This window comes from Pseudonaja textilis, chromosome 4, assembly GCF_049901715.1.
Source record: "Pseudonaja textilis isolate UNSWEBS1 chromosome 4, rPseTex1.2, whole genome shotgun sequence".
In the NCBI taxonomy this organism is placed as follows: domain Eukaryota; kingdom Metazoa; phylum Chordata; class Lepidosauria; order Squamata; family Elapidae; genus Pseudonaja; species Pseudonaja textilis.
In genome coordinates, this window is record NC_141993.1 from 50,727,947 (window position 1) to 50,742,335 (window position 14,389).

The window sequence follows — 14,389 nt, forward strand, 5'->3', positions numbered from 1 at the left end:
AACTTATTAAACTCAATTATTTAAAAAGCTAGCTAATGCTATAGCAACTTCTATATATAGGCTGGGTTTACACAACATGGCTTATCAGTTAAAGAGCTGAGATGTGTCTATGTGATAAGATTAGTTTGTTCTGCAAACCCACACCATTTGGTTAACTGATGATACAATGTATTATGAAAGGCTAATTAGCCTACACAATAGGCTAATTCAGCTACTACATCAGGTGTATTATCTGCTCTCGGTGTAGCTGTGAGCCTTGCAAGGTAGCCCAGACAAGAAGCAAGCCTAAGAGTAATAGCTTTATTTTTATGGTAAATTATATTAACCCCTCAACCTTTATAATCTAAGAATTAGGGAGGGTCACTTCTGAAATGTTTGTCAACTACCCTTTTTTTGTGGATTCAGCTGCTTGTTATCTGACCATAGCCTAGCCTGCAGATCTTCCTTCTTTCTCCCAAGGTCATTCCTGATACCATTCCAGTAGCGGAAAGCAATTTCAGCTGGTTAAATACTAATACTTCTCTTCTATTCTCTTACCTCAACTTATCTTAACCATACTTCTTAATCAAACTAGCCTTGACCAAAGTGCCTTGTATCTACATTTTCAGGATCCTATACTCTTTTCGGGGAGCTTGCGTATGAATCTGGATCCATTTGATCAGTATTCAGATGAAGACATCTGGCACACTTTAGAATTGGCACACCTGAAGTCCTATGTACAAGCTCTACCTGAAGGATTGTCTTCTCCAGTGAGTGAAGGAGGAGAGAACTTGAGGTATAGGAAATGAGTGAAAATGGCCAAGAGCTGGTGTCATACATGCTTGAGCTATTCAAGCGCCTCCTATTTAGTGTTATTCCCTAGTGGAGTCACACAGCCTGGCTTGATGGATGGAGAGTGTTATCTGGACTGATGTTCATTTCAGTTTCCTCCCCAATTATTTGCATTCATTTTGGTAGTGGCATTAATAATCAGTTTTTATTTGTGTGTCCCTCTTCCTCTCCACTCTCCAGTGTGGGGCAGAGGCAGCTTGTATGCCTGGCACGAGCCCTGCTTCGTAAATCCAAAATCTTGATTCTGGATGAAGCAACAGCTGCTGTAGATATGGAAACTGATCACTTGATCCAAGAGACAATCCGAAGCGAGTTTGCCAACTGCACCGTAATCACCATTGCCCATCGGTTACACACCATCATGGACAGCCATAGGTATGTGTGTGTGTCTGTGTCAGTGAGCGAACAGGTACACAGCCAGGAGCGGAGTATTTCTATCCTGCACACCCAAAAGACCATGCAGAATAGCTGTGGGAAGCAGCAAAGGAATCCATGGTAGAGAATATTATGCTACAAGGATAGAAGTTCTGCCACAACAGGATTGTGTGGAGCACTCCAAAAAAAATCTGTAGTAGAATTAGTTAAAATGCAACTTCTTGCATGCACACTCCTAAAAGAAATATAAATGTAGAGATCTAAAAATAACAAAGAAATCCAAGGAAGTGTAATCTATTTCAAATGTACATATGTTGAAATAGGACCAAAAAACCCCAAGATTTGAGATCTATTAGTATTATTTTTTTTTTAAAAAAATAGATGGATTTCTGAGATAAGACAGCGGAGAAATACTTTGGCAGGCAGAATATATGTTTTAGGGGGGAAAAAATCAATGCATACTTAGCCAAACAACAACAAATACTTGAAAACCAGAATGTACCTGTTCAAACCAGCTAGTTTTCCCCTTGAGGAAAGCTGTTCTCTTCACATTCGATTTTAGCCACAAATTCTCAAAAAAGTAAAAGAGAATTATAGATTTCTCTTAAGTATTTTGAAGTTTATTTTGTATGCATGGCAAGATGGTAAGCTGCTCCAAAAGCAGTATTAGAAAACATGCCATGATCTCACTAAATTCATTTTACACCATCCAGTAGAAAGCAATAAAGAAGGCACAGAAGCTTTCTGTTCTCAACATTTTGGCAAAGCCACCAAGCCTGTGCCTTGCAATTTGCCACATAAATCAAAGTAATACTATGGTATTGCCAATTGGTACTGACCTTATAAATGACATAAATCAGTGAATCCGCTCTTGAATGCAGGTCAGTACTCATATGATGAGGTATAAATCAACTACAGAAATGTCTGTTCCTATTGTAAATAAAAACTGAAAAAAGCAAGCAGGAAGGGAATGGTCAGCTTAAGACAACTTTAAAGACATTAAGAAATGTGTAGGCCATGTGACTACATAAAATTCTGTATCATATGGATACTATTGGTTCTCAATAAGACAACCCAAGAACATCCAAAGAAATTGAATGGTGGAGGATTAAAACAAAAATTAATTGAGCTAGGCACTTTTCTACCATCAGATGTGAAAACAGCTATCAAGTAAGTCTAAAAGTGGATTAGATAAACTCCTAGAAGATAAAGCTATGATTGATGATCGTTCATGCTAACTGCACAGGGTTCCAGATAGTATGCCTCTCTGTACCACTTGCTGGAGAACAACATTTTTAGGAGGGTAATAGGTTGGCTTTCCAGAAGCATCTTCCAAAAGGGTTCTACATTTTAAAATGTAAGAGTAATTTATAACTGTCTTTTATTTCCTTCTTGCCATTATATAAAATAAAAAATAATCTGGGGATTGGCATCTAGTGAAAGAAAGCCCAACACAATATTCTGGAGAGTAAAATATTGTATTGTTGCTGTTTCCACTGTAAAGCTCCAGACTCTTACTGAGATCATTAGCAGGAGCAGTTAAGATGGTTAGAATACAGTCCAAGTCTTGTTGTACATTTCACTTGGTTTCCCTTTTATCATTTTGATTCCTAAATCTATACTTTCTTGCTGAAACTGGATGGATAATATCTAAATCAACTCTTTCCCTCTGTTCACCCTTTCAAAATTATGTACTAGGCGATGCATGTAAGTACAGGTAGTCCTTGATATATGACCACAACGGAGACCAAAGTTTATGTTGCTATGTGAGAAATTCGTTACGTGAATATTGCCCCATTTTACAACTTTTCTTGCCACATTTGTTAACTGAATCATTGCAGTTGTTAAATTAGTGACACGGTTGTTAAGCGAATCTGGTTTCCGCATTGACTTTGCTCATCAGAAGGTCATAAAGGGCATCACCTGACCCAGGGACACTGCGACCATATAAAGGTGGGTCTGTTGTCAAGCATCCAAATATAAATCCTGTTACCATGGGGATGCTGCAATGGTCATAAGTGTGAAAAATGGTCCCAAGTCCCTTTTTTCAGTGCCGTTGTAACTTCAAACAGTCACTAAATGAACTACTGTAACTACCTGTATTGAAATGTTCCCTAATTCATATCGCTCTTCCTGTTCTAGGGTGTTGGTACTTCAGGAAGGAAAGATTGTAGAATTTGACAGCCCTGAAGAGCTGCTTCAACGGCAAGGCATCTTTGCAGGGATGGCCAGGGAAGCTGGCATAACAAGGAGCCAGGACACGGCACTGTAGAGGAAGGCAGAAAAACCACCGGCAACCTTGATCAGCCTCTGGCACTGAATGAAAAACATTACCAGCGCTGCTAGTGTCATTAAACCCCTAAAACACAATAGTTTACCGAGCATTACCCGATACTTAAAGGCAGCTTTATTATTTTTTTTGGTCAGCGTCAGCATGTATTGGTTACCTGGAAAGAACTTGAGGTTAGGCATCATGCTAAAATGTTACTACAGGATCACTATGGGAAATCAAGGAATAAAATGTGGGAAACCATTCTGAGCAGTCCAGATTTCATACCCTTCTTGCATGTATGTTGTATATCGTTTTTGAAGGCTGGCTTTTGTATTATTATTCTTAGAGGCACCCCCTTCCCCAATCTGCTGTCTTCAAGATAGGCTGAGTTATTGTCCTCTATGCTGGCTGAAGATCTAGGAGATGCAAGCCAACAGTGAGAGATAGCATAATAGTGAAGCAGGCTACTAGCAGATTATTTTTCAACCTTTTGGTCTTTATTAAAAAAAGATTCCAGAAGTTACTTTGGACTTATCAAAATGCTTAGAGTCTTTGTAAGATAAATCTCTCTTATTTAGTTGTTGATATAAACTTTTGCCAGTTATCATTGGTCTTAAAAATATTTTTAAATTATTTATCAAATATATATAGCCACCCATCTCCCCCAAAGGAGAGCTGGGCAACATATATAATAATTCTCAATAGCCTTTAGTTAAGATTTCGTGAGTATGGAAAATAAATTTGTATACTAGGAGAAAGGGCATTGTTTCTGTCCAAAATAAATACAAGTAGTTTGAGAAATGTATTTTATTTACATAACAGCAACTCAAGCAAGTTACTCAGGAGGCAAAACACGGTTTTTACATTCTGCTGTTTCCCCCAGAACATAAATGTTCTCCCCCTCCAGCTCTGACCTGAGTCAGGGACAAAAGAATTGCAGCCTTGCCCTGTCACAGATGCTGCAGCATGCAAGATGAGCACCAAACCTGCCTAAAGTTGAACCAAAGAATTATTTTGCCCAACAGCAAACTATGTTAACTAATACTGAGACAGGGAAAGGACACATGGAGTACTTGCTTCTTGGTGGTAACACTCAGCAACTTCTCTGAACTCTTGCCCTGCTCTTTGGCTCACTCCTTACAGGGCTGAAGATAAAAGGGCAGAAATACTAACAGCTGTTTGCCATAACTATTAGTAGATTCAGCTATACCTTTGAATATCAGCTACTATCAGCTAATATCGACAACAGTAAGATTGGGCCTCAAGAGGCGATTTCATTTGTTTGTTTCTTTATATCTTGCCTTTATTATTTTTATAAATAATTCAAGGCAGCAAACATACCTAATACTCCTTTGGTGACTTTTCTGAAATACTGGACTAATAGCAATAGCACTTAGATTTATATACCACTTCACAGTGCTTTACAGCTCTCTCTAAGCGGTTTACAGGTATATTGCCCCCAACAATCTGAGTCATTTTATCTTAACTGCCTCCCTTTTCATGCTTTTGCACTAATAGCCAGGTATCTCTCGGCTGCATGATTTCCATCTAGTTTACAATCCAGTTAATGGACTGAATGTCTACCTCAAATGGAAATATGAGCTCCACACAGCACTGTTCACAGAAGACAGGGCTGTCTCAGGCTGCACAGCAAGAGCATTGCATCCAACTCCCCACATAAATATACTGAAATCCAAACTTTCAGAGGAATGGTGTGGGTGCAAGAGTATGGCCTTGCGTGTAGTTATAAAGGCATCAGTTTTTGACCTCTCTTACTCCAGCATCTCACGTGTATTCAGTCTTGCGAATGTAACTGGATGGTACATAGCCCCGTTTCCCATGTGCCTCTGCAAGCCACCATTCCTGGTTGCCAGTTATGTCTTCAAATTGTAGAATCTTTAGTCTTTGATTGGCTGTTACACTCAGTTCATTTGAATTGCGTCCCTTAAAGGTATAAAGGGCATAATAAATCTGGAAGCAAAAAATACAGGAAGGAGGTAAGACAAAACCAATTGCTATCTTTACTTTGGGCCAACCAGAAACCACTATGCACCTCCCAAATTATTATTTTTATTTTGTGACACAATACTTTGGGACTTCTCTCTCTCTCTTATAAGTAAAAAACCTAGATCTACATAAATTTGCATTTCTTTAAGCAAAGTGTTAGGCTATGTTAAATTCTTCCTAGTCATCCAAAATATTGCATTACTAAGAAATTAGTTATAAAAACTAGCTAGCCGATTTAGAATTGATATACTGGTCTTGTTCAAACTATGAAGCAGAATTTTGTTTGTCTTTGTCCAATGCATGAATCCAATCAATTCCGGCTTTTGGTAAGCCATGATCAAACGAAATTTAAAGTATATGAATCCGGCCATTAACAGCAATGAGCATGTGTCTACATATATGCTTCTGTCTCACTCACCTGACTTCCCATGCACTCACTGCTCTTCAGCCTTAAGTTGTCCACTGATGGGGTTGGCCTTGCCTTGTACCGGGCTTGGTGCCCATTTCGTGCATCTGGATTACTGTGTCGCCGAGATGATGGAGGATTGCGGGACGGCTGTGCAGATTCCATAGCAGGACCCAGCTGGAGCTGGCAAACAGCATCCACCTCTGAGAGAGTCTGAACAGAATTAATCGGGTTGCCTGGGATGCCAGAGTCCTGTGGAGGCTTCTGGGGGCTGTTAACAGATGCGATGGTCAAAGTACTGTTTGGTGTACTGATTCCATGGGATGAGGAAGAACCGCTGAGTTCAGATTCACCAGATGAAACACTGCCCAGAGAGACATCCGAGTGGCTACAGCGTGGATTGTAAGGTTTCAGAAAGGAGCTGTACACAAAGCCCTTCGTTACTGTAGAGATGGGACAAGGAAGAAAATAATCACTAATGCTAAGCATAATAAAGTTGGAACGGGACTTGGGGCTGAGGTTCAGAAACATTTCCACTCACCTCCATTGTCAATAAGCCAACGGTTCTGGCTGCCCATCGGATCCTTTTTCTTGAGAACACCCACAAGATCCCCCTCCAATAATGACACATCCAGCTCTTGAGCTGCATTGAAGTTACGCTCAGCCTGAAACAGCTTCTCAGGAGGATAGCGGGCCAGGAGGGCTGCTCGCAGTTCATCTGACTGTAGCATGTAACTGGGCTAAAAGAGAAACAACAACTCCAGTGAGGGGAAGGGAATAAAATCCAGGCATCTATAATTCTTCATTCAGACTCATCTTTAAAACAGTGAGTACCTTATTAGATCAGCCAAAGAGCTTTGTGTACTATGGTAATTCAGTTGAAGCGTTACATTTTAGAAGCTCACAAACATGGTTGAAGGGCTGGGTTGTTGCTCCCAACAATGGGCTTTTAAAGTATACTACGGTACTTAGGATTCAAAAAGTAATGTACAACCAGTGACTAGTAATCACCGATAGCCTGAACCTCCCTGAAATTATCCAACCCTCTTTTAAAACCTTCTACCTTGGTGACTGTTAGCGTATCTGATGGCAATGAATTCCACAGATTCTCTGTTTACTCTTCAATATCAGGAAGAACGTATTAAGCCCCCAGGTACTCTTCACTCTGACCATACTGATGTTAGTGACATCATTCCACCTATAAGGGCAGCCTTCCACCTCTTGTTACTCGCAAAGAGCTCACCATGCCCAGAAGAGGTTGTTTTCGCACTGACTGGCGCTCCAGGCTTTTTCTTTCAAAGGGCTTTTTAGTGGTAGTAGCAATGCTCTCCGGAAAGAAGGTGAAGACTTGCAGTTGCTGGAGGACTCTACTATGCTCTTCTTGGAAGATGGCAATAAGATTCCCTTCCCTGCCAACCACTTGCAGCAGCTGAGATAGAGGAAAGTAATATTAGACACAAGTCAGAAAAGGACAATTGAAAGTAAATTCTGCTCAGTATTAACCCACTGTATTCAGAGTAATCATGATGATAAATTGGATGGTTCCAAAACAGTGAGGATTACTTTTCCTTTCTTCCATGTTAGTGGAGAGGTAAGCAATATTAATAATTCTACCATGCATCTCCTCCAAGGAGCACTTTAGAGTTCTGTATGCTCAGTGAAAACATGTCTTAAAAGTGAAAAAGATGGGAGAAGAAAAACAGGAAATGCCGTGCTCTTTCCTTCCATTCTCATGGAAAGCACCAGCCAAGCCAGCCCCTCACAGCTTCTGTACTTACTGAGAACAAAGGCTGCAGCTCCTGCAGTGCCAGGCGTACAAAGTCACAGTGAGCCTCAGCATAGCTGCGTAGGCAGCTAGTGAAAAGCTCCTTGGCACAGCACTGAAATTTGGGCAGTTCATCCAGCAGCTGGGTGTTCAAGGCCTCGTAATTGTTGCGTGCTGACTGTAATTCTTCCAAGGTCCGTTTGTCCTTCAACCTCTCGGCCCGCTCTGTGCACGTGTGGAAATCCAGGAGCTTATCAAAGCGTTTCTGCACCAGTTTGTGAGGCCCAGCAAACATATTCAGCAGCTGATTCAGAGGGGTAATCACCAGGCGCTCAGTGCGCTTCTTCTGTAAAGCAGAGGGCAACAATCACACCTAGGCATCATACTGCAGCTTTTCCCTCTGCCAAATTACTTTGATGGATTCAGTATGAATTGAAGGGGGAAAAAATCTTCCATTAACAAAATAATCCCTTTCATTTAGACTACTATTATGACCAAATAGATTCTTATTTGTTTGTCATGTATGTTTTAATGCAAAGTAGAACATAGAATAATAGGATTGGAAGGGATCTTAAAGATCTTCTAATTCAATCCCTGCTTGAGCAGTGGACAAATGACATGAAAGCTATCCAGTCTCCTCTTTCTTTCTATCTATCCTTACTCCCTGAATGTAAGATCTCCTACATTTACCAGAAATTTTGAAACGATCAAATGTTTTCTCCTCTCCATTTCCATACTATTATTTTTCCAGCAAACTACATGCCCAGCTGCTGTCTAAAGTATTTTAGAGCTTTCATGTTTTTTCAAGAACATTTAAATATTGCTAGGAATTCTGTAATTCTGTACCCTGTAGTGATGGTGGCAGAAGTAGCAGCAGCAGCAGTAATAACTTTTTGTCCTTCAGATGATTTAGATCATAACTTCCATCAATCCCAGCCAAAATGACCAGTGAACTAGAGAAAAGGGACCTCTCATCAAAAACCTTTGGGAGAGAGCAACAGACTGAGAAGGATGCTTAGACAACACTTTATTATACCCCAAAACCGGTTGGGTCTACTGCCTGGTAATCTTTAATCTCTTCTAAACAGAGTTGTCTTCCCAGTGTTTCTGGTAGAGGACGTTCTGGTAGCTTTCATATGGAAGAAAGGAATAAAGCTCTCACTCACAAAATCAGAGAACAGCTGATCACTGATGAAACCATGAATCTTCTGGAACTGCTCCAACTCGGCACTACCCTTCTCCATGCACAATTCCCACATGCTCAGTGCTGCTGTCACTTTAACACTAGCTGATTCCTGAAAGCCAAAAAACAACCACCATCACCATAAGTTTGGCTTGAAGTGTGCTCTTCTACCAACCAGCTCCAGAGGCAGGCATCCTCTTGAATTGTGGGTCTGCCCATTATACAAGCCTAGCCATGGGAGAGTCTTCCAATCCATTGCTTTGACACTCCTCAGCCTTTATTAGATGACTGATACCACAATCTTTCTCAAAGGACTCTTCTCCCTTTACCCAGACACATAGACACACAAAACTTACTTACCCGGACATGTTGAAGGTAAAGGGAAAGATCCCGGATAAAAGATTTAATCAGACGCTGCTGCATCCTGAAATTCTTTTCAGTCTCCTCAAAAGCCTCATCTTTGAGCTGCCAGAGAGAGGGTGGAAGGGAGGGAGAGAGACGGTGAACCTTCTGAAGGTTCCCACAGTGTCAAATCCTTGTAATCACCTTAAAGCGTGTGAACAAAAACAACTCTTATTCACCTGGGGAGCAAAACCTGTGAGATGTTTCAGGTGACTGCTGACCCGATTGGATTTCTTGATTATAGAGTGGAAATTAAGTTTGGAGATCTTCTCAATCAGGCTGTCATCATCAGTCTTCCTGTACTTCAACACTGAAAAGGAGACAGAATTAGCTCCATACTGGGAAGTCGTTAGCTTGACCTTAGGACTATGCTTTTCCTGCGTCTTTTGCTACAGATCTCATCCTCACCATCTCATTCTAATGCTACCCGAGTGTTACTTTTAAACTGGAACAAGACCATCAAAGCCAGTGAGCACAGCATAGTTATATTAAAGTTTAATGGGTTTTTTTGTTCTTATTCCCAACACCCACAAAAATAGCTTTTCCCAACCCAGGTAGGACTTTAGATATGTGGACTTCAATTCACACAACTCTCAGATGAATCCGATCTTCCCAACTTGGTCTATACTTCATACCTACTAAAAATAGAACTCAAAGAATACAGCTCTTTGCTGGCTGAAAAGTGTTGTGGAGAAAGCAAGCCGCCCCCCCACAGCCACTCACCTGGTACAGGTAATCTTCAGGTAATCTGAAACAGGTAATCTGCAACATCGCACAGCCCCTTCCCACTTATCCACACTGATTGTATTACTCCTGTGTTGGTTGCCCTGCAGCTCACCTAGATCTTTCCGGCGCTTGTACTCGTTGAGGTTACCATTGATCTCCTTGACAGCTAAGACAGCAGCTGCCAAAGGAGCACGATCAGGGTGCGACTCGGGAGTAGCACTCAGGAGTTCCATCAGGAGCAATGGATAGCGCATCACACGCTGAACAGGCTTGATCAGGAAGGAGCCCAGGTCAATATAGTTGGTGCAACCCCTGACAGTGTCGGAACACAAAGGAACATTGAGAATCAAGTGACATCTGGACTCTACTGCTAAAAGTACTGCACTCTAGTATTTATTTAGCATATGGCATATCATACATTGACTAGCAATGTAGATGCTAATATTTACATGCACTCTAGTAAACACTCACCTTCAAAATTGGCTTCTCTCTATATCCTAAACTATTGCATCCAAGTAATTCCACATCTTATCAAGCCATTTTCTTACCAAAACCTCCAGGCCTTCGCAGCTAAACAACATGCCACCAGCGATCCCAGCCACAAAATTCTAATAATCTTTACATGCATCCTTTTCTCCGGCTAAGGTAACAATACTCACTTGCTGACTAGTTGCAACTGCTCAATATCTAGCTATTCATCTTGCCAGTCCCAATCCTATCTCACTGTCCTCAGCCTAAGCAGGCTAACATGGCTGTAAGCTGCCTGCTTCTTTGAATCCCGACTGTGCAAATGATTTCAGCAGTTGTCTCCTACAAATGGCTCATCCCCCCATTATATTTATAAATCCTTTTCTTCTGTTTTAGACATCTAAACAAATAAGACAATCATATATAAAGATGCTTACCATTCAGTGTACAGACTCCTGGCAGGCCCACAGCAGGAAGAAAAAACACAGAAGAAAAAATAGATGATGAGAGCGCAGTTATTTTATTTGTCTTGCAGCCTATTAAACTGCAGTGAAATCAGCAGATGAACATGTCAAGCAGCTACTCTATGCATCCCTTCTACTTTAATTCATAAGGTCACAATTATGCTAGGCTAAGAGATACACACGAGGCAATGTCTCAAATACCACACAAGCACAAACCAGCAGTTTATCTAAGCAGCTTAGAAGTCCACAAGGCTCTTTTACCTGAGGATCTCCAGAGATTCCAGCAGAAGCCTCTGTACCCTTTCATCCTTTTCATAGGCCTCTAGAAGTGCAATAGCTTCATCATGGTTCTGGCAATATACCTTATATACAGCCTCCAGCTCAGCCCGTAGCTTCAAGAAGACTGGCCCTTAGGAACGCAAATAAATTAATGTAGTAGCATATAGGCAGTATCATAGTGCTTAGATTAAAGAACTAAATTATTTATTTTTATAATTTTTATAAAACACATAAAAAGCATCAAGCATTCAATGATAAAACAATTTGCTTACATAATAATAAAATAAAATAATGCAATATATACTGTAAAAAGATATGCAGGCCAATATAAATATCAGCTAAATATAAATCTAGTAATTCAGGAAATTATAAAATATTATGAACCTTATGATAATTGATTCTAGTCTTTTTAATTGTTAATTGTAATGTTTTTATATTTATGATTTGATGACAACATAACTCACTCAGTCATTTTGGATTAGTGAGATGGGTAACATCTAAATTTAACAAATAAATATCTAAAATGCTTGTTGGTTTGTTTTGGTTTGTTCCTGTTACAAAAAAAATTCTTGCATGGAATTCTTCATCACACGGAATCTCAGTTGTAAAATATATTCCGGGCTACATAGATTTGTAAACAATTTCTACAAAAATGGTAAGAAGTATTATTTTAGTATTCTCCTTCATACTTTCTTTCCAAGAAGAAAAATGTACTCCTGATGGCCTCTTTTTTCTGTTTTTAGTCCCCCTATTGTACTGTATGAAATCATATTTTAAGAATTTTGGTGACTATGGATTATTAGTAAATACTGTATTAATGCTGATATCTCTGAAGGAAAAACAAAAAAGCCAATCTTTGTATTTCTTAATGTAACAGATGTGATAGGAAACAACCCTAAAGTTCAATGAAGAACACTATTAATATTATCTAAGAACATTGCACCGGGCAACATCTTCTTTAAGTGATCCACCTGAATCAGCATGGGACTCCGGGTGGGGTTCCTTCTATCACAAAATATGCTGCTTTTCCCTATTCATCTTGGACATCACAAAATACAACTCAGTTGAAACTTGAACAACTGAGGTCAAATATTATTCTAGCTTGATTTATTTTCTTAAGTTACCCAGTTTTCAGTTTCTTATAAAAAGAGACAAGTTCTTTGTCTATTATTTGCTCTGTAATCCAAGCTTCCACTCAAATTAATGGAGGGGGAAGTCAAGCACTGACATAAAAAGGCTCTGTTGGATGAAAGTAATCCCTCCAATTCAGAGTACTACAGTATATAAAATCAATATATTTTTTTGCGGGGAACGGGGGAAGCACTGATATCAGCAGGCTGGATTAGCTTTCTCCAATATGGGTGCCATCATAAAGTGTAAGCATGAACTTCAGAATTCTTAGAAGTATTTTTTATTTATTTATTTTATTTATTTTTGTCAATTGCTTACAAGGTAATAGGTACAAGTAAAAACATAGTTATGAATTCATGGATACGTATAAGAAAAATAAAAAAATATATAAAAGGACCAATAGGACAGAGACGGTAGGCACGTTGGTGCGCTTATGCACGCCCCTTACAGACCTCTTAGGAAAGGGGTGAGGTCAATAGTAGGCAGTCTAAGGTTAAAGTTTTTGGGGTTTGGGGAAGAAACTACAGAGTCAGGTAGAGTATTCCAGACACTGACCACTCTGTTGCTGAAGTCGTATTTCCTGCAATCAAGTTTGGTGCAATTAACCTTGAGTTTGTATCTATTGTGTGCTCTTGTGTTGTTATGCTTGAAGCTGAAGTATTCACTGACAGGTAGGACATTGCAATGTATGGTTTTATATACTATACTTAGATTGCACCGAAGGCGGCATAGTTCTACGTTTTCTAGGTCTAGAATTTCGAGTCTGGTGGCATAAGGTATTCTGCAATGAGTAGAGGAGAGGAGAACTCTTCTTGTAAAATATTTCTGGACTTTCTCAACTGTGTTAATATCAGATACGTAATGTGGATTCCAGACTGATGAGCTGTATTTGAGTATTGGTCTAGCAAATGTTTTGTATGCTCTAGTTAGTAGTGTAATATTACCAGAGAAAAAGCTACGTAAGATTAGGTTAACAACTCTTAATGCCTTTTTGGCTATGTAGTTACAATGGGCTCTAGCACTTAGGTCATTTGAGATGAGTACTCCAAAATGTTTCAGAGTTTGGATCAACAAGGTCTTGACTATTCAGCCTGTATTTTATTTTCTGATTTTTTTTTTGCCAATATGTAGGACAGAGCATTTATTTGTTGAGATTTGAAGTTGCCATTTGTTTGAACATTCTGATACATAGTCAAGGTCTTTTTGAAGGGTAGCAGTATTGTCTGTGGTGTTGAATAGCTTTACTTCATCAGCAAAGAGAACGCAGTTGCTCTTGATATGATCACAGAAGTCATTTATATAGAGTATGAAGAGAGTTGGTCTAGAACACTGCCTTGGGGGACACCACTGTTGACAGGTACAGAATTTGATAGGACTCTCCCAATTTTGACCATTTGTTGTCTGTTTGACAGGAATGCTTCTATTCAGTTATGCAAGTCTCCAGAGATATCGTAAGATTTTAGTTTTAGGAGTAGTTTGTCCTGTACCACTGAATCAAAGGCTTTACAGAAGTCTATGTAGATTGTGTCTACTGCTTTGCTCTGATCGAGTTGTGTAGTCCATATGTTTTTGCAGTGTAAGAGTTGCAGATTACATGATAGTTTTTTTCCTAAAACCAAATTGTTTATTAGAGAATAGATTGTTTGTCTCTAAGTGGAGGATAATGGATTGGTTAATAATTGATTCCATGGCTTTACAGGTGACGCAGCATAAGGAGATTGGTCTGTAATTTTCAACTAGACTGGGGTCTCCCTTTTTGAAGATGGGGATGACCGTGGCTTGTGACCATAGTTTTGGCAAGGAGCTGGTCCTGAAAGATTTTTCAAAGATTATGTTTAGAGGTTCGGCTATGGCAGTGGGTAATTGCAGATTGCAATTACCAGAATTACCATCTGGAGGATTCAAGGCTGAGGAAGGCTGACTTAGGCATCTGCTAAGCAAGACCTACCTCTAATAATTCTCCTTCCTTCCAGTCAGATATCCCACCAGTAAAATTAAAGGTTTCCTCATCTAGTCGTGGCCACTAGAGGGCAGTGCTCACCTCTGTTTCTTAGCTGAGGGAGCCAGTATTGTCCAAAGA

At 39.8% G+C, this 14,389-nt stretch overlaps 2 protein-coding genes across 7 annotated transcripts in view; one reads left to right on the plus strand and one right to left on the minus strand.

Annotated features, from left to right (window-relative positions):
- The window catches only part of ABCC2 (ATP binding cassette subfamily C member 2), a 50,744-nt gene extending 47,005 nt beyond the window's left edge, over positions 1-3,739 (plus strand). For all 3 annotated transcript variants that reach the window (XM_087932945.1, XM_087932943.1, XM_087932944.1), the window contains 3 exons: positions 609-775; positions 1,012-1,206; positions 3,349-3,739. In XM_087932945.1, the coding sequence (XP_087789071.1) occupies positions 609-775; positions 1,012-1,206; positions 3,349-3,478 (492 nt within the window). In that variant the 3' untranslated portion in view covers positions 3,479-3,739. The remainder of the gene's footprint in view (positions 1-608; positions 776-1,011; positions 1,207-3,348) is intronic.
- A 531-nt stretch (positions 3,740-4,270) lies between these two features.
- The window catches only part of DNMBP (dynamin binding protein), a 55,390-nt gene continuing 45,271 nt past the window's right edge, over positions 4,271-14,389 (minus strand). For all 4 annotated transcript variants that reach the window (XM_026701242.2, XM_087932948.1, XM_026701243.2 and 1 more), the window contains 11 exons: positions 11,161-11,308; positions 10,873-10,890; positions 10,080-10,279; positions 9,421-9,551; positions 9,200-9,304; positions 8,823-8,951; positions 7,670-8,002; positions 7,135-7,320; positions 6,433-6,631; positions 5,904-6,334; positions 4,271-5,449 (listed from right to left, as the gene is read on the minus strand). In XM_026701242.2, the coding sequence (XP_026557027.2) occupies positions 5,264-5,449; positions 5,904-6,334; positions 6,433-6,631; positions 7,135-7,320; positions 7,670-8,002; positions 8,823-8,951; positions 9,200-9,304; positions 9,421-9,551; positions 10,080-10,279; positions 10,873-10,890; positions 11,161-11,308 (2,066 nt within the window). In that variant the 3' untranslated portion in view covers positions 4,271-5,263. The remainder of the gene's footprint in view (positions 5,450-5,903; positions 6,335-6,432; positions 6,632-7,134; positions 7,321-7,669; positions 8,003-8,822; positions 8,952-9,199; positions 9,305-9,420; positions 9,552-10,079; positions 10,280-10,872; positions 10,891-11,160; positions 11,309-14,389) is intronic.